Source organism: Hemitrygon akajei, chromosome 8 (assembly GCF_048418815.1).
Source record: "Hemitrygon akajei chromosome 8, sHemAka1.3, whole genome shotgun sequence".
NCBI lineage: Eukaryota > Metazoa > Chordata > Chondrichthyes > Myliobatiformes > Dasyatidae > Hemitrygon > Hemitrygon akajei.
The window spans coordinates 43,519,708-43,546,814 of NC_133131.1; the positions used below are offsets into that span (position 1 = coordinate 43,519,708).

Genomic DNA, 27,107 nt, shown 5'->3' on the forward strand with positions numbered 1-27,107 from the left:
AAATCAGCAACATCGACAACTCTCAACTCTTAACTTGAGCCTAAATCCAAGTTGAAAAACATATACCACATATTTTTAGCACCTGATCAATGCTGATCAATACTGAACAGAACCTTAATCACCATTATTGGATCCCAAGGAACTGGCTGGACTCACAGAGCTTTCCTGGGTCTTCCCATTGTACTGCACTCTGACAAAGGGATCCGAGGCTCCATTCAGATCCTTCCGGGCCAGGTCTCTGAAAAGAAGGACAAAAGTTAACTTGGACTTATGTAGTGCCTTTTGCATGTGCAGATCATTTTCAGAGCAGTTCACAGACATGTTTTAATGACCATCGTCATAGCTGGGACCTTGAATGCATTTTAATTATTAAATGATAACCACAATAGAAACAAACATAAAGTCATCTTAAAAAGCTTAAAATATGAATAGTTTTAATTGATCACTGACAACATTGATAAATATGTGTCTTGCTCGCACAAGTCACAAAATGAAATGCATAGTGTGTCCCTGACATGGACCACACAACTGACTCAGGACCACTATGACAGAACTAAATTGCCCAGTTACATGGAGAGGGCAAAAGGCCAATGTGCATTTCTTCCATTGTGCTTCCACAATGTCCCAGGACATCTGAGGCATGGAGGAGTGTTCAGAATGCGGTGGAGAACTAGGATGGAGAAGTAATGGCTAAATAATGCAACTTCTCCGTGTGATCCAGATTTTAAAATAATTCATTGCAATTCGATGTTGCAATAGCTGTGCAAGTTCCAAATGTTTTCGACCATAAGACACAGGAGCAGAATTAACCACTCAGCCCATCGAGTCTGCTCTGCCATTCAACCTTCCGATCCTGTTTTTCACCGTTCAGCTCCACTCCCCGGCCTTCTCCCCGTAACCTTCAATGCCATGTCCAATCAAGAGCCTATCAAGCTCTGCCTTAACGCACCCAATGACCTGGCCTCCCCGGCAGCCAGTGGTAATAAATTCCACAAATTCACACTGAGTCCACAGAGATGGATTACTCTAATCCCATCAGTCTATTCACCCTCTCCATATTTCCCCAGACTTCTGCAACTCTCCTTCACATGTCCACCAACTCCCATCCTATTCCTAATTGCACTACTATATGGTAATTTGCAGTAACAAGCACTTTGGGATGCGGGAGGAAACCAGGGCATCTAAAGAAATCCACACAACTGCAGGGAGAATGTGCAAACTCCACATAGATAGCAGTGAAGGTCAGGACTGAATCTAGGCTGCTGAAGCCTTGAGGGGTCAGTACTAATTCTTGCACCACCACTGACTGGAGACATTTTGCATCCTGACTCATAACCTGAGTCTGTCTGAGTCTGTGGTGGCCAGTGCTATCATGTTTGCTGTTGTGTGCTGGGGCAGCAGGCTGAGGGTAGCAGACACCAACAGAATCAACAAACTCATTCGTAAGGCCAGTGATGTTGTGGGGGTGGAACTGGACTCTCTGACGGTGGTGTCTGAAAAGAGGACGCTGTCCAAGTTGCATGCCATCTTGGACAACGTCTCCCATCCAATCCATAATGTACTGGTTAGGCACAGGAGTACGTTCAGCCAGAGACTCATTCCACCGAGATGCAACACTGAGCGTCATAGGAAGTCATTCCTGCCTGTGGCCATCAAACTTTACAACTCCTCCCTCGGAGTGTCAGACACCCTGAGCCAATAGGCTGGTCCTGGACTTATTTCCACTTGGCATAATAAACTTATTATTTAATTATTTATGGTTTTATATTGCTATATTTCTGCACTATTCTTGGTTGGTGCGACTGTAACGAAACCCAATTTCCCTCGGGATCAATAAAGTATGTCTGTCTGTCTAACCAGTGCTTGATGTGATTTTGCAAGAGATGGGATGATGGATTTTTTTCCACAATGCCCAACTCATTGTGATTCTGGCAGCAGAAGGAGCAGCGTAGCCCATTCTTCATATATTCTTTCAGAGGTACAGTTCACTAGTTTCAACAGTACCTCTTAAAAACAGTCAGGTAGAGAAATGTCTTTCTGCCTGCATGTGAAACAGGGACACCTCTTTTTCCCTTATTAGGGAGAGAGAGAGCCTGTGGTGTGTCGAGTTACTGGGTGAGCGAGTAGTCTTTGGGGTACTTCAAGTCTGTATATTTATTGATGCTTTGCTGCATGCTTGAGTGCTTGGTGGGGGGGGGTGCCGATGTTTTTTTGCTGGTGGGGGAGGGGGTCATTACTTTGCCTCTGCTTGTGCGTGGGAGGGGGAGCTGAGGGGCGCTTTGGAGTTCTAACATTTAACTGTCATTCATTCTTTGTGGCACACCTCTGTTTTCATGGACGTTTGCGAAGAAAAAGAATTTCAGTATGTATATTGTATACATTTCTCTTACATTAAATGTACCTATTGACCTATTGAGGAATCATCCATTCCAAAAAAGACTTATGCTGGGAAGGGGTTGTGGGTTTGGGAATTTACAGGAAAAGACCTCCAGGGTGATGAGGAAGGATTAGGGATCAGAACAGGTCAGCTACGGAAATCAGCCAACATCAGTTTTGGAGATGCAAGAAACTGAAGATGCTGGAATCTGGAGCAACAAGTAAAATGTTGGAGGAAGTCCAAATGAAAGGGCTCAGTCTGAAACATCAACTGTCCATTTTCCACCGCAAATTCTTCCTGACACACTGGGTTCCTCCAGCAGCTTGGCAGCTGCTCCCGGACATTCCTGCATTGGGAGGCTGGAAATAGTGGAGCGCCTCAGGGTTGGTGAGGGAACTCAAGCTGTTTTAAGGTCCGTGTTAGCAAGTTGAATAAAATCTTGGTGGCAGTGTGAGTAGTGAGGAGGCTGCAGAGCTGATCCATGGAGATCTAGACAGGGTAAGTAAATGGGCAAGGACAGGGCTGTTTAATATGATATGGAATCATGATTTATTCTAATTAGACAAAGAAAAACAGTGTAATTTTTAGATGGCAAGAGATAGGAACTCTTGATATTGAGCGGAACCTGGGTAGATACAACAAGCATTTATAAGTACAATGTGTATGTTATCAATGGGGTTTGAATTTCAAAGTAGCAACCTCTTACTGCAATTAAATATGTCCCTGGTCAGACCACACCTGGAAGCTTGAACAGATCTGATCTTCTTAGAAACACAAGGGATTCTACAGCTGCTGGAAATCCAGAGCAGCACACACAAAGAGCTAGAGGAACTCAGCAGTTCAGGCAACGTCTTTGGAAATGAATAAACAGCCGACATTTGGGGCTGAGACCCTTCATCAGGACTGAAAAGGAAAGGGGAAGATGTCAAAATAAAAGAAAAGTGAGGGGAAGGGAAGGAGAACAAGATTAAAGGTGATAGATGAAGCCAGGTGGGTGGAGGAGGGCAGATGAAGTAAGAAGCTAGGAGGTGACAGGTAAAAAAGGTAAAGGGTTGGAGAAGAAGGAATTTGATAGGAGAGGAGACTGGACTATGGGAGAAAGGGAAGGAGGAGGGGCAGCAGGGGGAGGTGATAGCCAGGTGAGGGGAAGAGGTAACAGGCCAGAAATGGCAATAGAAGAAGAGGGAAGGTGGAGGGAAAAATATAATTTACAGAAAGGAGAAATCAATGTTCATGCTATCAGGTTGGAGGCTATCCAGACAGAATATGAGGAGTTGCTGCTCCACTCTGAGAGTGGCCTCATCATGGCAGAAGAGGACTGACTCCTAATGCTCCCAAAGAAGCCTCCTCTACACTGGTGAAACCTGACTTAAATTGGGGGACCGCTTTGTCGAGCACCTCTGCGCATCCACAAAAAGCAGAATTTCCTGGTGGCCAACCATTTAATTTCCTATCCCATTTCTTTTCAGAAATGTCATTCCATGGCCTCTTCTTCTGCCACGATGAGGCCACTCTCAAGGGTCGCTATAACAATCTGAGAAATTTAGTTCTCAATACCCATCTCACTTAGCTGTCTTTATATTTGGTCTCCAGGACCGTTCCATCACTGGCCTCAAGGAACAGCACCTCATGTAAATAATGTACAAATAAACTTAAATAAATAGATTTAAATAAACGTATAAATTAGGTCAAATCCTATTCTAATGGTCATGCTACCATGGTAGATTATTGACACTTCTTCCAGAGCATTCCCCTTTGCTGAGCTAAAGAAGACTGGCTGTCAATGCCTGGGCATCTCAGCACAGAGTCAGTGCATTTGGAGTTGAAGATTTTCCTGCTAAGCTACCTAGAAAGTCCTTTACACAACTCCCACAGAAACCAGGCTGTGCTATTAAAAATTGGTATAATCTTGGATTGAGCATTTTTTTCAATCAATTCTGGGTGTCTTGGCACCTCTTGGGAAATTTGGTTGTTGATTTTTTGGTTGCATTTTTTTGGTCATTTTCTCATTTTTTTTTCTTTAGTGCAAGTGCTTCAAGTGATATTATAATAGTACCATGCCCAAAACACACAGGCAGTGAGATTTTCAATCTCATTGAGCTGGAAACAACAGATTTCTTATTAACTCTCAAAACATCTGTGTTTTACTAATGCTGTTTCCCCTGAAAATGTCTTCTTTATAGGCCCAATGCTCAGACTACTCTCTTTATGCGCCCTCAGATCTGTGATCTCCTGCAAGCACACAGTCAGCCTCCAATGTGTGCCTGGACGATTTTTCCCAATGGAGATCAGGGTCGATGTCACTCCCAGTCTCCTGTCTTCAGGATCATTCCAGGCTGATGTTGCTGACCCTGGTCTCGCCCCTCAGTTCTCCCAATGTACACTGTAACATTAGGGAGATCATCCAGACCTATTTACTCAACGGACAGGAATAGATGGTACAAACCTTCGCAAAGTGCAGGCATTCATGGACTCCTATCCTTACAGAGACCTCCCTGGTTGCATCTGCATTAAAATACGCTGAAATAATGCAGATTGGCAAAAATCTAAGCTGCATTATTCTTTTAGGCATTAATGGGACCTTCTGACTTAAGGGTAAGACTGCAGCTGAAACCTACTGAAGCTGCAGTTTCCAGGTAAAGACCTCAGCCTCAGTGATGCATCTCTACAGTTAACTCGTCTCGGGCATCCAGTCAGAGACAGGTATCAATTTTAACCAATATTTCGATGACGAACTCTGCCATCTTCATCAAGGATGATGCCTGGGCATGTCTAGTCCAGTGGTATTTATTACCCCATTGTCTATCCCTCCTGATTGGCTAGTTCTCATCCAATCAGGTTTCCACTGTTCCAGCTTGTTTACAACCAAATTCCAGTTCTTACTTAGAGCGAGACCTTCATCTTTGTTAAAATTCCTTTCCACTATTTTTATTTCAATGGCTTCCTTCACCAGGTAGTCCCAAAAAACCATTGCCAAGGCACAGTAGTTTTGTGCCGTTGAATTCAAGTCTATGGCCATTGTAAATGTAGTGTTCTGCACCCAACGACTTCTCCAGGTAACCCAAACAGATACACTTCCTGTGCTCCTTGAAGCCAATTTCCACCATTCCACCATCCAATAAAAGCTGCTGTACGTTCCCAGGGAATCCTGTAAACACCGGCCGTCCTTAGTCCCAGGTCATCTTTGACCCGCATAAGCTGCGATTTGAACTTCCTTAGGGCTTATGGATAGTATTAATTCAATATTTTTTCAGGATCCTGGCAATCCTTCCAGAAACCGTGGACATATCAGGAAGACAGACAGAAGTTACGGATCCCTCCTCGTTGTTGGGTTTCCTGTTTTATTTCCGTCGGCCCTTTTAAGGGCCTGATTGATTTCCTTCACCTTGTAGCCATTCTGTAGGAAAGTCGTGGAGATTCTCCAGGTGCAAAATTGCTTTCACACAGTTAATCAAAGTATAAAGAACCACTCTAAGTTGGGAGGCGTGATGGTGGCTGTTATTGTTGAGGTATAAGTCCACATGAGTGGGTAAATAGAGGAAGTACGATAATGTAAGCGTATGTTCAAAAAGGTCAATGGCACCCTTATCAAATCTTGATCGCCAAAGGACCAAACTGTCCTTAATAGAAACATTACAAAAGGAGAGTGACTGGCCCTCCAGGCACTATGACGAAACCCAGCCATCGTGATTTTACCAGCGGACAAAGGAAATGCGATGCTCCTGATGTCCTCGAAGGAATACCACAGCAAAGTCCAACAGATGTTGGACAATCCTGCCCACAGAGTTCTACAGTGGGATCCCACCAATTCGATTGTCAGGATGACCTCGGCTTTACTGAAGAAATCCAAACTACCGGCAGACATATGCAAGACACTTCTTCCTCAGGCACCAGTACCACCAAGACTTTATGGGCTCCCTAAGATACGCGAGGAGGATTTCCCCTGAGGCCTATCATCAGCGGGATAGATTCTCCAAGCTACTACCTCGCTAAGCTTATAACAGCCATACTGTCTCCTTTTGTTAGGGGCTGTGAGCATCACATTACAAATTCGACTGACTTTGTAAAAGCAATAACCAACATCCAGCTGACCCTGAAGGACATGAGAGTCAGTTTTGGCATGGTGTCCATGCTCATGAGTTCCCACTAAGGACAGCTTGGTCCTCCAGCGATCAAGGTTTGATAAGAGTACCGTTGACCTTTTTTGAAGACACCTTTACATTGATGTACTTTCTCTATAAGGAGAACTCCCATGAACAAACGTTCAGAGTGGCCGTGGGATCACCCTTGTCGACAGCTACTGCTAATTTCCACATGGAGGACTTTGAGGAGAGGGCTCTGAGTTCATCGCCCTTACACTCCAAGTGCTTCTTTCAGATACACCAATGACACCTTCATAGTGTGGCCTCATGGACGCCAGGCACTCCATCAGTTCCACAACTATCTGAGCAGTATAGATCCCAACATTCAATTTATGGCAGAGATGGAGAAGAATGGTTCCCTCCCATTCCCTCCCATTTCTAAATGACAGAAACCGGACGGTAGTCTCGGACATGGCATCTATCGGAAACCCACTAACGTGGATATATACCTCAACAATAAGAGCCACCATCATGCCTCCCAAAGTGGAGTGTTTTTTTTCTACTTTGATTAACTGTGTGAAAGTGATTTAGGATCCAGAGAGTCTCCACAGGGAAGTAAGACAATTATGCATAACGTTCCTACAGAATAGCTAAAAGGTGAAGGAAATCAATTGGGCTGATGGAAAAACCAGGAAACCTAACAATAAGGAGGAACCTGCTACTCCTGCCTATTTTCCTTATATTTCCACAGTTTCAGGAAGGATTGCCAGGATCCTGAAGAAATACCGGATGAATACCATTCACAAACCTGTAAGGAAGCTCAAATCACAGCTTATGTGGGCCAAAGATAATCTGGGACTCAGGTCGGCTGGCGTTTACAGGATTCCCAGAGCAGCATATATCAGCCAAACGGCATGCACGGTGGAAACCCGCATTAAGGAGCACAGGAGGTGTATTCATTTGGGGTACCTGGAGAAATCGGTTTAGCAGGACATAGCGTTCACAATGGCCGTTGGATTGACTTCAACAGCACACAGCTAATATGCCATTCCAAGAGCTTTTGGGACCGACTGGTAAAGGAAGCCATTGAAATAAAACTAGAGGAAAAGAATTCTAACAAAGACGAAGGTCTCGCTCTAAGTTAGAACCGGAATTCAATTGCAAGCAAGGAGGGACAGTGAAAACCTGATTGGATGAGGATCAACTAATCAGGAGGGACAGATGATGGGGGGGGTTTAAATACCACCAGACCAGACATCATCCCTGAGGAAGATGCCAGAGTTTGACATCGCAATGTCGGTTAAAATCAATATCTGGAAGCCCAAAAGGAGTTTATTTGTCATATATGCCGGGAAAGCACTAGATCTCTACAGTTACTCTTTTCTGTCTTTCACCGTAGCACCGAACAGAGAAGGTAATGGAAGGGCAGCTTCCTTGCATGGCATCTTCTGGGAATACTTCCTTTTCCTTCTCAGCACAGCAGCTCTATGAGGGCCACTTTCTCGAGATCAGACTTTTCTCAGATTCTGACTGATGAGTAAGTTTGGCAGACACCATTAAACGTTAGGCCTCTGTGAAAAGAGTATATCCACTAGGCACTATGGGCACTGTTGCTGTATGCTGTGTCAGGGCTTCAGGCAGCTGTTTAGCAATGTGAGGGCCAGCCCTTGCTCTGATGCTCCCACTGCTCTATCCAATTGCGCTTCTTTCACCAACAACTGCCTGCCTTCAGTGTTCTGTTTGTCTCTGCAGATGTAATTTATTCAATCAGTCCCTCACTTCCTCATTCATCCTTCTGAAGATGTTCGTTAGCTCCAGTTCTGTTGTTCCCCAGTTGTCCAGCTCTCCCCCTCAGAGCCTCAGTGTATTTGCTTTGCATCATTGAGTAGGTAAGGAGCTAGAGTTGGCCTTCCTTGCAAGCTTACACTTGGGAACTGTATCTCTTGTTGCTCAGTACTGCAGCTTAACATAGAGTAGAGTAGCATGCTGTAAGGTTTTACTGCTAATGTAATAGCCTCTCTGTAATGTTTTCATTGCTAATGTAAAGGTTTTTCTGTAGCAGCAATGTTTGGGTTATGACTGGAGATAACAGGGGCTTTGGAATGTGTGTCATCCAGTGAGAGGCATGTTTCTTCCTTGTCGGGCTAAGAGAAGGGATTCATGACCTTTGTTGGTGAGAGATGAAGAGGGAAGATGTGAATGGAGAGAGTTGGTAGACCAGGCAGAGTGGGTGTGGAGCGAGAGTCTGAGGGTCCGCAACCCTCGGAGGAGGTCGACAGGGAACGAATGGACGGAAACGTGAGCTCCAACGTGCAGATTAGACTGTTTAATTAAAATGGGCCCTAGTTCTTCTTATTTTCTTTGCTAACCCTATAGTCAGATTAAGATTTATAAAGTTCAATCATTTAATTGCACATGGTGTACTGTCTGACATTTTGCCGTTCGGATTTGTAACCGGGCAACACATCACACAGCATAGACACAAACGAGATTTCTCAGTTTGGCTGGGCCGGAAGCTGTCTTCCCCAATATGAACACATGCCGGCCAAACCTGAGGGTTACACCAGTTTCTTGAGATGTGATTTCTGACAGTCAGGTAGGTTTACCAGTTTGTGATCTGGTGCTTAGTCTGCACCTGATGAATTACTCTATTGCAGGGCAGGAATGCAAAAAACCAACTGGCTCATCAATGTTGTAAAAGGATGGTCCGCCTTTATCTGATCCGAGCTGATCTCTGATTTCTCTGATCAACACCGTGTAGTTCGAGTCTGAAACCTCCGAGATGGGCCAGTGAGTCAGCCAGGTGTGAAGCAATTACTTCAGGAGACGCAACAGTTCTCGGGGCTAACTATTGAGCAATAAAAGCAGTCTATCCTGAGGACAGAAAACAACAACTTAGTTATTGCTTCATTGTGCAATATCAGTGCCTCTCTAGTGAGACAAGGGACTACTTTGAACCGCAGTTCCTATGGATACACTCACTTTTTAAACCATCATCAGATGCTGAGTGGAGTTGCAGTCAGTAATCATTGTGGATAGTTTCTCACATGGGATGATTGTGTAATGAGCAGTTGTTATTGTTGGCAGAGAATACTTCAATTCTATTGTACCCTTTCAATTAGAAGTTAGGCCATAAGACATTACACATAGGAGCAGAGTAGGCCATTTGGCCCATCGGCTCTGCTTCGCCATTTTACTATGCTTGATCCATTTCCCTCTTAACTCTATTTGCCTGCCCTCCCCACACAACCTTTCACACCCTGAGTAATCAAGAACCTATCAACCTCCACAGCCTCCTGTGGCAATGAATTCCACACACTCACCACCCTCGTCTCGGTTATAAATGGACGTCCCTCAATTCTGAAGTTGTGCCCTCTAGTCATACTCCCTCATTATTGGAAACACTATATAGGCTTTCAATTTTTGATAGGTTTCAATGAGATCACCCCCCATTTTATAAGTTGCAGCACATACAAATGATAAACCTTTCATTCTCGGAATTATTTTCGTGAACCTCCTTTGAACCTTCCCCAATATCAGCCCATCCTTTCTTCGAAAAGGGGTCCAAAAATGTTCAGAATACTCCAAGTGAGGCCTCAGCGGAGCCTTAAAAACCTCAGCATTACATCCTTTTATTTATATTCCAGTTCTCTTGAAATGAATGCCAACATTACATTTGCCTTCCTCACCACTGACTTAACCAGCAAGTTAACCTTAAGGGAATCCTGCATGAGGACTCCCATGTCTCTTTGCATCTTGGATATTTTAATTTTCTCCTGGTTTAGAAAATAATGTATGCTTTTATTCTCTCTACCAAAGTGCATGAGCCAATGCCTCCCAACATTGTACTCCATCTGCAGTAACACAGACAAAATGCTGGAGGAACTCAGCAGGTCAGGCAACACTGATGGAAATGAATAGACAGTCAATGATTTGGGTCCAGACCTTTCTTCAGGACTGAGAAGGAAGGAGGAAGATGCTAGATAAAAAGGCTGGGGGGGGGGGGGGGGGAAGGGGGCTCTCTGGAAGGTGATAGCTGAAGTCAGGTGGGAGGGAAAGGTAAACGGCTGGAGAAAAAGGAACCTGACAGAGTGAATAAGAGGAGAAAGGGAAGGAGGAGGGGACCGAAGGGGAAGTAATAGGCAGGTGAGAAGAGGTAGAAGGTCACTTTTTTGCCCGTTCTCCTAATCTATCTAAGTCCTTCTGCAGCCTCATCGCTTCCTCAACACTAACCTGCCCTTCTACCTATCTTTGTACCACCTGCAAACTTGGGCACAAAGAAATCAATTCCGTCAGCCAAATTTTCCTGACATACAATGTGAAAAAAGGGGTCTCAACACTGACCCTGCAGAACACCACACATCGCTGGTAGCCAATCAGAAAAGACTACCTTTATTTCCACCCTTTGCCTCCTGCCGATCAGCCAATGCTCTATCCAAACACGAGGAAATCTGCAGATGCTGGGAATTCAAGCAACACACACAAAATGCTGGTTGAACGCAGCAGGCCAGGCAGCATCTAAATGCTCTATCCATGCTAGTATCTTTCCTGTAATACCACGGACTCTTATCTTGCTAAGCAGCCTCATGTGCGGCACCCTGTCAAAGGGCTTCTGAAAATACAAGTACACAACATCCACCGATTCTCCTACGTGTATCCTACTTGTTATTTCCTCAAGGAATTCCAACAGATTTGTCAGGTAACTTACTCAGGATGAACTTACTCAGTTCATCCGCCATTTCCTTGTCCCCCATTATTACCTCTCCACTTCACTTTTCAGTGGTCCATTAGTTACTCTCACTTCTCTTTTACTGTACATATCTGAAAAACTTTTGGTATCCTCTTTGATATTATTGGCCAACTTATCTTCATATTTCATCTTTTCTTATGGCTTTTTTTGTTGCTTTCTGCTGGATTTTTTTATCTTCTCATTATTCTTGCTCTATTATATGCCCTCTCTTTTGCTTTTATGTCGGCTTTGACTTCCCTTGTCTGCCATGGTTGTGTCATCCTGCTTCCTTGGGATGCATCTATCCTGTGCCTTTCAGATTGCTTCTATAAGCTCCAGCCACTGAAACTCTGCCATCGTCCCTGATAGTATCCCCTTCCAATTAACTTTGGCCGTTTTGTCTCTCATGCCTCTGTAACTCCCTTTGCTTGATGGTAATACTGATACATTTGACTTTAGCTTCTTCCTCTCAAGTTGCAGGGTGAATTCTATCATGATCACAGACTCCTAAGGGTTCCTTTACCTTAAGCTCCCTGCTTATTGAGATCCCCAGGAGTATCGTAACATTGTCCTTTAGAGATGCATTTTGTATTTACTGTTGTTATTTGTAGCCCACGTCCTGTGTACTGTTTGGAGGCCCGTATATAACTCACATCAGATTATTTTTACCCTTGCAGTTCCTTAACTCTATCCACAATGATTGTACATCACCTGATCCAATGTCACCTCTTTCTAAGCATTCAATTTTATTTTTTACTAACTGAACCACCTCAACCCCTCTCCCTACCTGCCTGTCCTTTTGATATACCGTGTATCCTTGGGATGTTAAAGCTCCCAACTATAATCTTCATACAGTTGGAAGCTTAACACCCAAGGATACATATTGTTGTTTGATTAATTGTGTTTATTTTAGCACTAAATCACTGATACAATTTCTTTTAATTAATTCAAACAATTGGATAATAATCAATAGTGGACAAGCACAGACTATCACTTAAATCCTTTCTTTGTTTCTCCCACCCTCCCCCTGTGCCCCTCCAGTGCTGAAACTTAGCAACAAGCCTCTTCAGGTCATAATTGCATCAGGGAGGACGCCCTAACACTGCCGTCCTCCTCCCATCATGGAGGCATCTATTCCTTCAGCAGCAATGTTCCCCTGTAGCTGGCAGCATTGCTTCTTTAAGTTCTTTAAAGGCTGTCAAGTTCACCCCTGCAAAGCAGGTGAAAGAATGTGTAGCACATTGAACACATTGTGCTGAAAATGAAGAGTGTTTCATTATGCAAGGAAACCCGATAATGTTATTCTCTACATCTCAATTGAAGAATTTGTTCTTTTCATACTAATAAAAGCTTGTAACCCAATTTCTTGTCCAAAGTGCCTGAGACACATCTGCGAATGAGAATTATTTCTTATTACCAAATAGGACCTTGATATGACCGTGTGGGTTTCCTCCGGGTGCTCCAGTTTCCTACCACAGTCCAAAGATGTACGGGTTGGTAATTGTAAATTGTCCCATGATTAGGCTAGGATTAAATCAGGGGGATGCTGGGCGGTGTGGCTCAAAGGGCCAGAAGGGCCTATTCCAAGCTGCATCTCAATAAATAAATAAATGTGTAAAATTGGGGATTAGTAGCCATTTATTGAAGTGACATAATTTCTGTAATCTTCAGCCAATCCACCCATAGGGTTAATAAGACAAGTGATTAGTATTTTATATAACTGCTCAGAGTGACAATACTTACCAATTCCCCCAGCTGCAGCAGTTATGCTAATGACACACACGTCATTATTCATGGTAAATATGATATGAACAATACATTATTATTTATCTACATGAAGTATGAGCTGCGTAGGTGTTTCTTGCTCCTTATTTCTCTCTGGCTGAATATGTGAGCACTTATATCTCTTTAGGGTAAACGGATAATGGATTCTCATTCTCTCTGTCTCTGAGGTAAATGTGTGGGGACTTCTCACACTCTCTCCGGAGACTTTCTCTCTATCTGGGGTAAATTTATAGAGGAGTGGTTCTCTCTCTCTCCCCTTTCCACTTCCCCCTCTCTTTCCTCTCTTTTGCTCCCCCTCTCTTTCCTACCTCTCTCTTCCCCTTCCCCTTCTTCCTCTATCCCCCTCTCACCCACTCCCTCCCACCTCTCTTCCACTCCCTCCAAGCACCCTCACCCACTCCCTCTCCCCTCTTTCCCAAACCCCAGGCAATTTAATATGTTTAAATGATGTCAGGACTGGCAGACGCCCCTGACCTCTCAAACTGTGTGTTGTAGCTGTGTCTAACAATCCTTTCTTTGTGCAACGTGTCATGACTCCCAGGGCTTATCCTGTACCATCAGGTGCCCATAATTAACAGCCCAGAGTCTGTCAGCCCTTGTGTTGTGATTGACAATCTCAGCATCCAATTAATTCCCAAACAGATATTTCCTACAACTCAGTATGCGGTGCCGTAACACTGTTTACATTCCCGATAATAATATTTCCCATTTTGTGGGAGGGTGGTGTACAGAACTACCTCTGCTCGAGGTGGGCGGCGGATGAGTGGGAGGAAAGTAGTGAATTTCGTTTATCAAAGCAGGAGGATAAGTGGTCTTTGAATTTCAAAGGAGAGCTTGAAAACTAATTCTACCGAACAAAATACTAATGATAACTTCTCTAGATTATGACAAATGTTCCTGGAAATAAGATGACATGGTGACTTTTTAATATATGCCATGAAAATGAAAATGGGTTTTACCCGAGTAGAATCACTTGCATTTCTAGGATACACCTCACCATTCTAGAAATGTATGTAGATCAAAACATAGGGTGAAATGCATCATTGCCTTAAACAACTAACACACCTGAGGGTGTGCTCCCATAATGCTCAGCAGAACACAATAAGTGATGAAACAACAGCAAAGCAAGCCCTGTTCGTACCACACACCCAGTCACGTACACACACAGTCCTCCTACCCCAGCACAGGCTGTCTTCGGCCTCCAGCGGGCTCACAGATATCTGCAGACTCAGTTTCTGGCCTACAGGCCTCGACTTCTGGACTTCCAATTCAACCTTCAGGCCTCAGTGCTTGGCACCATCTCCAGAACCCACTGATCACCAAACATTAGGTCTTGAACTCCGGATTTGCTGAGGATGGGACACCTCGAATACTAGGCCTCGAACTCTGGTCTCACTGATGCCTATACCCGGGTGGGGTGGGGGGGGGGGGAGGTCATTGGATCTAATTTCTCCTGTCTGCTTGGAACTCAGACTCTGGAACCCGCTGACAACTCACTGACCCTGGGGGGGAGTGCCCACTAGCTCTCACCCACAGTGCTCTGCAGGCCAGACATCTGGTATCTGACCATGGGTGTCCCAATTCTGCGTCTCTGGCCTTGGAATGTGAAGCGGAGACCTGCCCATTAATTCCCTCACATTATAACCATATAACCATAAAACAATTACAGCACGGAAACAGGCCATGTCGGCCCTTCTAGTCTGTGCCGAATGGTTACTCTCACCTAGTCCCACTGGCCCGCACTCAGCCCATAACCTACCAAGAGAGAGCGAAAAGCTTGTTTTGCATACCGTCCATACAGATCAAATCATTATGACCTTTCCTAGAAACGTCTCCCCAGGTTTCGGATTTCCATGGCAATGCATTCCAGGTGATCAGAATCAGGTTTAATATCACCGGCATATGTCGTGGAACTTGTTGTCTTTGCAGGAGCATTACATAATAACAGAAAAAAAGCACTAATTACAGGTATAAAGTCAAGTCAAGTCAACTTTTATTGTCATTTCGACCATAACTGCTGGTACAGTGCAGAGTAAAAATGAGACAACGTTTTTCAGGACCATGGTGTTACATGACACAGTACAAAAACCTAGACTGAACTATGTAATAAAAAAAACACAGAGAAAGCTACACTAGACTACAGACCTACCCAGGACTGCATAAAGTGCACAAAAACAGTGCAGGCATTACAATAAATAATAAACAGGACAGTAGGACAAGGTGTCAGTCCAGGCTTCGGGTACTGAGGAGTCTGATAGTTTGGGGGAAAAAACTGTTACGTAGTCTGGTCGTGATATATAAATATAAATAAAATAGTTAAATTAAATAAGTAGTACAAAAATAGAAATAAAAATGTAGTGAGGTAGTGTTCACGGGTTCAATGTCCATTCAGAAATCGGATGGCAGAGGGGAAGAAGCTGTTCCTGAATCGCTGAGTGTGTGCCTTCAGGTTTCTGTACCTCCTCCCTGATGCTAGCGATGAGAGTAAGGCATGTCCTGGGTGGTGGGGGTCCTTAATGATGGACTCCACCTTCTTGAGGCATCATTCCTTGAAGATGTTCTGGATGCTACGGATGCTAGTGCTCATGATGGAGCTGACTAAGTTTCCAACTCTCAGCAGCTTATTTTGATCCTGTGCAGTATCAATCCCCTCCCTCCCTCCCCCCATATCAGATGGTAATTCAGTCAGTTAGAATGCTCTATGTTGTACATCTATAGAAATCTGGAAGTGCCTTTGGTGTCATGACAAATCTTCTCAAACTCCTAATGAAATATTTCCGCTGCCATGCCTCTTTGTATCTGCATTAATATTGCCCCTGACCTGTGTCATGCTGCATGAAGATGGTAACTGATGCTCTGAACTTTAGGAAAAAGGGCCTTCCATGCCAGACCATACTCTTATGGGGCTTCATGTTCTCACCTAAAACCCAGAGCTCTTCACAAACCACAGGGGTTACTTCTCCCTCAGCATTTCAACACCAGCTTCCCAAATAACACCAGTGACTCATTCACTTTGAGCTTTTCCAGCCCCTAATCCTAACCTTTTTGCCAGGCATATTGCAGGGCTGATACTGGGGGAATAATAACTACCCTGTTCTTCCCCATCCCATCAACTCTCCTGAGAGTCACTACAGTGAAAATCATCAGAGCACTGTGAACAATGGAAAATGTTGTCAGCCATCTATCCTGGTCCAGGGGACAGGCAACAGCACATGCCAACCTGATCTTTATACTTAGTTCAAAGTTCAAAGTAAATTTTATTATCAAAGTACATATATGTCACCATATCCAACCCTGAGATTCATTTTCCTGCAGGCATACTCAGCAAATCTAGAGAATAGTAATTGTATCAGGATCAGTGAAAGATCAACCAGAGTGCAGAAGACAACAAACTGTGCAAATGCAAATATAAATAAATAGCAATAAAGAAAGAGAACATGAGATAACAAGGTAAAGCGTCCTTAAAGTGAGATCATTGGTTGTTGGAACATCTCAGCGATGGGGCAAGTGAGTGTAGTTATCCGCTTTTGTTCAAGAGTCTGATAGTTGAGGGGTAGAAGCTGTTCTTGAACTCGGTGGTGTGAGTCCTGAGGATTCTGTACCTTCTACCTGATGGCAGCAGCAAGAAAAGGGCACGGCCTGGGTGGTGAGGATCTTTGATGATGGATGCTGCTTTCCTCTGACACCATTTCACACTCAATTTTTGGGAGGGCTTTACCCATGATGTACTGGGCCAAATTCACTATCTTTTGTAGGATTTTTCCATTCAAAAGCATCCTCTGCTACATCCTACACAAAAGGAGTGCATAGCCCTTAAGGGCCCTTACTTACGGGAGTACATCGAAGAAGACCAAAGGGAGTGAAGAAAGAAAGGGAAGGAAGAATCGCTGATTTAGTAAGAACGACCACAACAATGAAGTCAATGAATTTCCAGGCAATGATACTGTTCCAGCATAGATTACAGTGTTACAACACATACATTCGGGTGGCATGGTAGCATAGTGGTTAGCACAGCGCTTTACAGTACGAGTGACCTGGGTTCAATTTCTGCTGTTGCCTGTGAGGAGTTTGTATATTTTTGCCATGACCTGGGTGCTCTGCCTTATCCTGCACCCGTTGGTAGGTTAATTGGTCATTGTAAATTGTCCTGTGATTAGACTAGGGTTAAATCGGGAGATTGCTGGGCTGTACCGGTTGAAGTGCTGAAAGGGCCGTATCTGTATCTCAATAAATAAATAAATAAAAATATCACAGAATACTACAGCACACAAAATACAGTCAGCCCTCCTTATCCACGGGGGGGTTGGTTCCGAGACCCCCTGCGGATACTAAAAAACACAGATGCTCAAGTCCCTTATTTAACCTGCCTCCATGAGGTGGACTTTAGGACCCAGCGGAACCCCGGACTTTATTTAACATGGCTCAGTGCGACAGACATTAGGACCCGGCGGCGCAGCTCTGAATCTGCAGTGTTTCTGTTCACGAAAGTAATCACGATCACGATTGAAAATAAGGTGGAAGTAATAAAGCGATTGGAAAGAGGTGAAACGCCATTGGTCATTGGAAAAGCATTAGGCTACAGTCGGTCAACGATCAGAACAATTTTAATGGAGCATGTGAAAGGCCCTGCCCCGATGAAAGCTACAATTATTACTAGGCAACGCAGTGGTTTAATTATTGAAATACATACATTTCTTAAGCATTTTATATGCATAGAAAGGTAAAATATATACTATATACAAAGACAAACGTTTGACTAACTGACACTAAATAATACCGGATGTACCTGTTCTGACATCAAATCCGACTTAAAGACGGACGCAGGAATGGAACTCATTCATAACCCGGGGACTGCCTGCATTTCTAGATTACTTATAATACCTAATACAATGTAAATGCTATGTAATTAATTGTTATACTGTATTGTTTAGCGAATAATGACAAGAAAAAATAGTCTGTACATGCTCAAACAAGGAGTGTTGGAGAGAAAACTTCCGGGTTTTCCCGATCCGCGGTTGGTTGAATCCACGCATGCGGAACCCGCGGATAAGGAGGGCCGACTATAACACACAGTCCACTGACACCAAATCAGATCTTATGAACAACAGTCTGTTTCACCTCCCTGAGCAGCTCCTGTTTACTCTCATGGAAATTTGTTCTCTTAATATTTTTCAGTTATTTTTGAATCTATTATCTCATCCTTATCAATTGTCGTTCCAACTTTGTAGTAATTGAAAATTTTAACACTGAATTTTAGTCAAGGAATTTAAAGCCATTTCCTCTTTTGTTGATATGGGTTTGAAGTTATGGAATCCAGTCATCCAAGTATAAATTTATAATCAACAGAATTTTGCTCTGAGTTGGAAGCATTAATGGTTTACATTTTTGGCTATCTATCATGTATCTGAAAATAACTAGGGGAGGGAGAGAAGGCTAACAAAATTCTGTCAGTCTCTTTTTTGAAACAGACAATTATCTTAGCACAAGAGAGGAGTCAAAAGAAACGGAAGTAGGGGTTGGCCACGTGCTCCAGCAGTAAATCAGAATGATCCAATTGACCTCGGTTCTACTTTTCTGTCTGACTGTCATGGTGATGATTCCTTCTGCAGCTTAAAGTCAGTCTTTCAGTACTCTGGCCCAGCTATTCTAGAGTGTTCCATGCTCTGAGTGAAAATTTGCTTCGTAATTTTCCTTTATACTGTCCTCCTCTCATCTTAACCCATGCCCTCTAATATTTGGCATTTCCACCCTGGGAAAAAGGCTATTTACCCTGTCAATGCCTTTCATAATCTTATAAACTATCAAGTCACCACTGACACTCCAGAAAATACAACCCACTCGTTTTGAGTGAGAGCTTCACACTACCAGAGGCAAGGTTGGAACCCCAAGGCAAAAGGCATCAAAGTCCCCACATTTGTACACCTTATCCCCGCAGAGACTATGGGATGGATGCTTTCCTGAAGTCCATGTAATCTGCATCCACTGACCGCCCTACCATCACTAAACACTTTCATCACCACTTCAAAAAGTCTGTGAGACATGGCCTTTCCTGCACAAAACCATGCTATCTGCAGTAAGTCCTCATTTTTCCAAATGCAAGTAAATTTTGTTCTTAAGAATCTTTTCTCCACCACTGATGGAAGGCTCACTATCCTAAAATTTCCAAGGCTATCCCGATTGCTTTACTTATACAAAGAACAACGTTGGCCATTCTCCACTTTTTTGGGACATTGTCTGTGGCGAGAGGATCGGAAGATCTCTGTCAAAGCCCTAGCGGATCTGCTGCCTTGAGGCAGAGCCAATAATGTAGGCCATTGACCTCTCATCAGAAACCTCAATCATTTCTCGTTTCACATGCTGAGTATTGTTGATATTTTTTATCCCATTCCGGATGCCGGATGGGATCTATCATAGTCAAGACTCTATTCTAGCCAACCCTATCCGGAACTGGTTTTAGCTATTCTGATCCAGAGATCCTGCCCCAGATATTCTAGTCAAACCTCTGTGCCGGTTTCCGAAGCCCTTATTCTGTCCCATCCTCTCTGGACTGAGCTCTGGCCTACCCACTCGTGCAGCTTGTAAAGTTCTTAGCTATGGACAAGATGGAAACCCCCATCCACCAGGTCAGTGATGTGTGTGCCATTACTGGACACCCATCACTCATGTGGCATTCTTACTACCCTATGCCTTCTGCAATCGATGAAACAGGATCTTTGCCAACCAGTCACAACCAGTTCAGCTTCTTTAAAATACGCTGCTGCTTGGTTGCTGTTCTCTGTTAAACCTCATTAAACCTAGATGTATGCATTGGGTCAAATATACCATGTAAATTTGACGCAGTGAGCCAATGGCAGTCTTGTCCTTGGAAATTAAAACTGTCCTCAGTTTTCAGCATTTGCAACAACTACTTTTCTGGGCCAACTGCTGTTTTAATTTGATCACAAATAGCCTCAGGAAAGGTTCTCTCCAACCATCTATTAGTGCTCTTGCTAGGGAATAAAGATGTGAAATTCATTTATCATGGCAAACAAGTCCAGAAGCAGGCAATTTAGCTGAGCCTTGTTAAAACAAAATAACATTAATGCCCTTGAAAGCAGAGCATTCAGTATTTAACTACTCTGTGTTTTATTCAGAGCTGCTCTGAGTACTTTGGCTGATTGAATGGGATGAGTCATTCAGAGACATAACGACAGGAGAGTGGTAGAGCACAGTTTGGATCTGCATTCATTTTGTTCTCTCACTCTAAAAAGCAATTTCCATGAAAATGCTTGCAAATCGCTGCCTGAGCACTTCTACATTGTGACCTTGAACACAAGGAATTCAAGCAATCCACATTTGGAAGATGGTCCACTGTCATCTTCATAAAAGATAACGTTTCTTTCTCTTTAGCCTGGTGGGGTCATGCAAGGCAGGAATTCTCCAATGGCATGCTCGAGCCAAACCCCAGTTCATGGGCTACTGCAGTATCTTACATACCTACTGGCTGATCGCACTCCTATACAAAGCACACCCCACATAGAGCACGTCAGAGTGCTTCACAAGAGCCACAGGGGCATTGGGAGTGTAAAACAATGTTTGGTGATTAAAAGCACTATGTAATAGGATTCTAAGAAGCCTTGTGTTAAAGCAAGAACAGTGGCAATAAAATCCACATAACAACACACACAAAATGTTGGTGGAACACAGCAGGCCAGGCAGCATCTACAGGGATAAGCGCTGTCGACGTTTTGGGCCGAGACCCTTCGTCAAAATCCACATAATTCAGGTAAGAGTCCACAGATATAACCATATAACAATTACAGCATGGAAACAGGCCATCTCGGCCCTTCTAGTCCGTGCCGATGATGAATGTTCTTGGCATTTACCACTTCTGTAATTTGGTAGATGATTAACCTGGGGAGAACCTACATAGGACTTAGGGTAGGACTTACGTAGTGAGTGGAAGGGTATGAAGGTGTGCAGTAGAACAAAGAGACTCGGGAATACAGATCTATAATTTCTTAACAACACACGCACACACAAAATGCTGTAGGAACTTAGCAGATACAGCAACATTTACACAAAGGAATAAACAGTCGATGCTTCAGGCAGAGACCCTTCTCCAGGACTGAGAAGGAAGGGGAAAGATGCCAGAAAGAAAAGGTGGGGAAAGGGAAGAAGGCTAGCTGGAGGGTGATAGGTGAAGCCAGGTGGGTCGGAAAGGTTGAGGGCTGGAGAAGAAGGAATGGGATAGGAGATTAGCATGGACCATAGAAGAAAGGGAAAGTGGGTGGGGGGAGCAGAAAAAAGCAAAGGAGTTGCTTCTGTGCTGTAGTGCTCTATAACTCTACGTCAGTTCTATTCTCATGAGGTAACAGAGTTGTTAAAAGTTAGAAGAGGAAGTGCTGAAGGTGATGAGGAACATGCGACTAAGAATCAGGCAAGCTGAAGGAGACTATAATTATCCAGTGAAGATAGAAGGCACTGTGAAGGATTTGAAAGTAACGTTAGAGACCCTTACAGAGATGGAATATGGAATCTAAAGAGCTCAAAGAGAAAAGGGAAGAAATGGTCTGTGGATTTTTGTGCATGAAAGCTCATGTGTCAACACCATCATCATCCGGAAGCAAGAATAAAACTTGAGAAGGCCACATAGTTCTTTCGTTCAAAGGCTAAGTGGTCAGAATAGGAAAAATAAACCAGTCTCTATCAAGCTGGACTAAACATAGAAGAAATAGGCTGGTACAGAATGACAATCCTCTCAAAGTCCAACCCTACGTCCCCGTCATGAGAGGTGGAAGTGGGTAAGGCTGGCCAACAGGGCTCTGGTGAAGCTGTATAGGCCAATCCCCTGTACAATTAATGCAATGGATTGCAGAGGTGTTGATGAATTCCAACAATACCATCAGCCTCAGAGGACGATGGAGACAGGAGGTCATCAACGACCTATGCTCCACTTAGGAGCCAAGGGCCCAAGTACAGTACAGAATGACAAACAGCACAATGATCCATGACTGCAGTCACATCAATCATCTTGATCTAGGGACCTTCAGCAAGCATGTCAATAAACAGACAACACAATTCAAAATTCAAGGACCTTGAAGATGGAGGTATTTCCAGAAAGGATAGTGGTTTAGAGGGCTCAAGACTAGACCACTGTCTTATGTTTAAAAGAGTATCTGCAAAATTTGAAAAAAAGTACAGGGAGTGTTAAGAGTTTTGAAAGAGCAAAACATTGGCAGTAGATCTTCAGAACAGAAAGCTGTAAGGGAAAGAATTCTTTACAGGAAATAAATGAGAATTTAGACAAAAAAATGTAGGTGAACTGAGAGAAGGCAGGGATGAACATTGCTTCCACTCTCTTCGGAATTTATTTTTGATTTCCTAGGTATGAAAAAATATTTACAGGGAAACCACACAGGAAAAGTTACATTCATAAATCGATGTTGATAAAAGAGATGAAAATGAGTCTTAGACATTCCAATTTACAACATCTGCTGCAGTGGAAAACTTTCATAAAATCCTGAAGTCTGGCAAGAAGACGAGTGTTATTTTTAGAGAGGCTCAGTTTGTCCATTCTTTACTCGAATGTTTCCCAACATGGAAACATTTTTAAAGAAAACATGGGCCTTGGATGATCTGTTTGACCTCTGGAATGGAACTTGACTCACAGGCAGGCGAGCTATCACTCAGCCAAGCTTATACTTTCAATGCACAAATACAGGTGCAAAGATGTTAGCTCCTGGGTTCCTCTGCTGACAGTTGGCTATCAAATCTACTTGAGAAGATTTTGGAAGTTTTCTCCAGCTTTCACCCTCAACTAACATCCAGAGTGGATTAAGCTGGGATCCTTTCTCTTAAAAGAAGTGAGACACGGGAAGTGGATTGACATGGCAGAGGTTTTTAAAATTATGAAGAGGCTCGATAAGGTAAACAGAAAGAAAGCATCGCTATTTATGGTTCAGAGTAAAATTAGCGGCCAAAGATCTGAAACAATTCCAAAAAATCCTGTGGCAATTCAGGAGAAACTTCTTCAGCTGAACAGCAGTAAGAAGGTGCTCAATATCAATAAAAATAATTGAGGTGGATAGCGAAGGCAAATTTATGTGGAAGCAGAATAAAAACACAAGGAAAAAAGGAATGGGAGGGTTAGATGAAGAAGAATGAAGGGATAATTTTAGAGTATAAACAATAGCAGGGAGCTTTATCTGAATGTTGTATCTCCATTGTACAGCTATGAGGATGCCTGCAGGACCCAGTGACCCAGTGATCTCCATCTCGGATGCCAATGTCAGGCTGTCTTTCAGGGGGGTGAACCCTTGCAAAGTGACAGGTCCCTAGGGCATACCTGGTAAAGCTCTAAAAACCTGTGCCAACCAACTGGCGGGGGTGTTCAAAGATATTTTCAATCTCTCATTGCTACAGTTGGAAGTTTCTACCTGCTTCAAAGGGCAACAATTGTACCAGTGCCCAAGAAGAGCAGGGTGAGCTGCCTTAAGGACTATTGTCCAGTGGCACTCACATCTGCAGTGACAAAGTGCTTTGTGAGGTTGGTTATGGCTAGAATCTACTCCTGCTTTGGCAGGGACTTGGGCACACTGTAATCTGTCCATCGCCACAATAAGTCTGTGGTGGATGCGATCTCACTGGCTCTCCACACAGCCTTGGATCATCTGGACAATATAAATATCGATGTCAGTATGCTGTTTATTGACTACAGTTCAGTGTTTAACACCATCATCATCATTCCTACAGTTCCGATCAAAAAGCTCCAGAACCTGGGCCTCTGTACCTCCCTCTGCAATTGGATCCTTGACTTCCTAACCAGAAGATCACAATCCGTGCAGAATGGTGATAACATCTCCTCCTCGCTGATGATCAACACTGGTACACCATAGGGATTTATGCTTAGCCCACTGCTCTACCCTCTCTATATCCATGACTGTGTGGCTAGGCACAGCTCAAATGCCATCTATAAATTTGTTGATGATACAACCATTGATGGTAGAATGTCAGATGGTGACGAGCGGGCATACAGGAGTGAGAAATACCAGCTAGTTGAGTGTTGTTGCAGCAACAACCTTGCACTCGACATCAGTAAGACCAAAGACCCGCTTGCGGACTTCAGGAAGGATAAGATGAGGGAACACACACCAGTCCTCAATGGGGGATCAGAAGTGGAGAGAGTGAGCAATTTCAAATACCTGGGTGTCAACACCTCAACATATTGATGCAGCTATAAAGAAGGAAAGACATCAGCTATATTTCATAAGGAGTTTGAGGAGATTTGGTACGTCACCAAAACCAAACACAAATTTCTACAGATATACCGTTAAGAGCATTCTAACTGGTTGCATCACTGTCTAGTATGGGAGGGAAGGGCCTCTGCACAGGATCGAAATAAGGTGCAGAGAGCTGTAAAATTATCCAGCTCCATCACGGGCAATGGCCTTCAAGGAGCGGTGTCTCAAAATAGGCAGTGTCTACCATTAAGAACTCCCACCACCCAGGACATGCCCCCTTCTCATTGCTACCACCAGGAAGGAGGTACAGAAGCTTGAAGGCACACCCTCAATGATCCAGGAACAGCTTCTTCCCCTCTGCCATTGGACCTCTGAATGGACATTGAACCTGTGAACACTACTGCACTACTTATTCAACCATTAAATATATATATTCATACTGTAATTCCCAGTTTTTCTCTACTATTATATATTGCACAGTCGCTGCAAAGTTAACAAATTTCACGACACATGCTGGTGATATTAAACCTGATTCTGCAATCCCCTGGTTATGTAATTGCTGGAAACTGCAATCTATCTTCTCTGTGTTGCCAGAGTGACCGTGCCATAACAGTACTCATGGTTAGCACACGTTTAGACATCCTGAGGTTAGGAAAGGCCCCACATCAATGCAGATTCTTTCCTTTGATATTTTTATGAATACCTCACGTATCCTGAACCATGAAACAGGATGGCCTAGAAACCCTTCTGCTCTAATTTAGAAGCATCACTTCAATGTTGTATCGCGTGTTTGCACTGTTTTACAATGCTGCAAGAGAGATGCGATGTTCCTTTGTGATCTGTCTTCTGCACAGTTTTGCAATTTTCTAAAAAGGCTGTCTATTTTGACAAACAGTATATGCATCTGCAGAGATTTGAATCACTCATAGCCCCACCCTCAAGCTCTGGAAAGGCTCCTTGATGTATTCCAACACCACTGCCACACCAGGCACTATGCAACTTCTAAAAAGTGCTCTGTGGAGGATGGCCGATAGGGAAGTTGAGGACAGGAGAGGGGGGGGTATTCAAATTCCTGAAGACATTTGTCCAAGGGATCATCTGCAGGGGAAGGAGGGTATGGAGGCCATCCTCGGAAGAAAGTGGCACAACTCTGGCAACCAGGAATGAGGACCCATGGAATATGGACTAGTATGGGGAGGTTACGTCTGTTCTTCCTGGAGTGGAGGACTCTAAGAAGGGACATGATAGAGGTACTGGATATGAAATTATCAGGGTATAGTTAGGGTAGAACACAGGAATCGTTTACCCCTTATCAAAGGTGACTAAAACTAGAGCACATAGACTGTGGGTAAAAGATTTCGAGGGGATCTGACTGGGACATTTCTCACCAAGATGTTATTGAGTAGCTGAATCACTGCCAGGGGATGTGGTGGAATCCATCAGTGACGGTAATTAAGAGGTGTCCAACGAGCGTTGAATTAGCCAGGCATTGAAGGAGACTGGCCATATGCTGGTAGATGGTACTGATAGAGATGGGTGGCCACTGGTGAACATGGATGTGGCGGGCAAAGGCCTGTTCCCATGCTGTGGGACTGTATTGTAGTCATTAGATAGACTTGGCATTCAACACTGATCATTCACATACACAGACTACTGCAGATGGGTCGACTGTCGGGGAAGGTAGTATTTTTGATTTCTTCGATGTTATGGTAACTGAGTCCCGAGCACCAGCAGCGATAAACTGGGCTCAGAATCTCCCTGGTACACAGTGAATGAGAGCTAATCAATGAGAGACGTAGAAAGTGAGAGGATGGGAGAGTGCAGCTGTACTAGATAACACAATTCCAGTTGCTTTGATGGGCCTGGAAATTTAACTAATGAGCCCATGCAGGCTGTAATGCAGATGCAAGAGTAATCCGTCATTTGGATGGCAGTAAACCATAGCTCCCAAACAGTCGCAAGTAATTCTTGAAAAAAGCACGCAAATGTCAAACCACTGTTTGTCTGCAATTACACCTACTCACTCAGTAAATGGGACAGCAATGCTTTTACGATTAACAAAGGTCTTGATGCATGCAATTACGTTCAAAGGAACCTCATATATCAGAACATCAAAAGTACCATAAGAAAAGGGCATGGAAAGGATTTGTTTGCAGAAATTCTGCATGGCCAATTGTAAAGGGTGTCAGTGGCAAAACATTATTTTCCATTTCCAAAGCTGGTTTATTCAGTGATTACAAAACTCACTTTATTACAATATTACAGGACTTTATGATCCACACCATTTTACAGTTTTGAGTTATAACACAGTCATCACTATTCAGCATGCACTCAGGCCCACTGACCTGGAAAATCCCCTTGCTCCTGTGGACATCACTTCCTCCTTCTCCCCAGACACACGGCACAGACATAACCCTGGAAGAGGGGCAAGCGATTGGCTTGAGCAGAATCCTCGACTGCCTCTGCTCAGCCAACTTGTTTGAACCCAGGACCACACCAACTAGGAGATCCCCAAAACACTCCCACATCCCTGTCCACACTGGACAATAGAAGAGCAGGAGTGTGGGGCTGAAATTCAGCCAAAACTTGAGGATCAGACCCTTCAGATTCTCAAATAGAGGCTGCAACCTCTCATAGTCCATCTATACATGGCACACCATCTCACCTCAGCCACAAAAATAATAGACAGCTGGGGAGTCCATAAACCAACTTAGAACCTGTTACACAATACTGCTCTGTGTAACAGTCTCTATCCCAGCTCTCCAGAATAAGGATGGAGGACTCCTGCTTAAAGAGACCTCTACTGGGGACCTCCTTCATTGCTGGATGACAAATGGACCACCTCAGTGTGTCCAGACAGCAGACGAGCACACGTGGCAAAGCATTGTGGAGGCAGCAATAAACACACTGTA

The 27,107-nt window shown here is 43.8% G+C and overlaps 1 protein-coding gene across 2 annotated transcripts in view; it reads right to left on the reverse strand.

Moving 5' to 3' along the window:
* Positions 1 to 27,107, reverse strand: part of rasa4 (RAS p21 protein activator 4) — a 264,778-nt gene that overhangs the window by 99,271 nt on the left and 138,400 nt on the right. For both annotated transcript variants that reach the window (XM_073053736.1, XM_073053737.1), the window contains one exon: positions 157 to 238. In XM_073053736.1, coding sequence (XP_072909837.1) covers positions 157 to 238 — 82 coding nt within the window. The remainder of the gene's footprint in view (positions 1 to 156; positions 239 to 27,107) is intronic.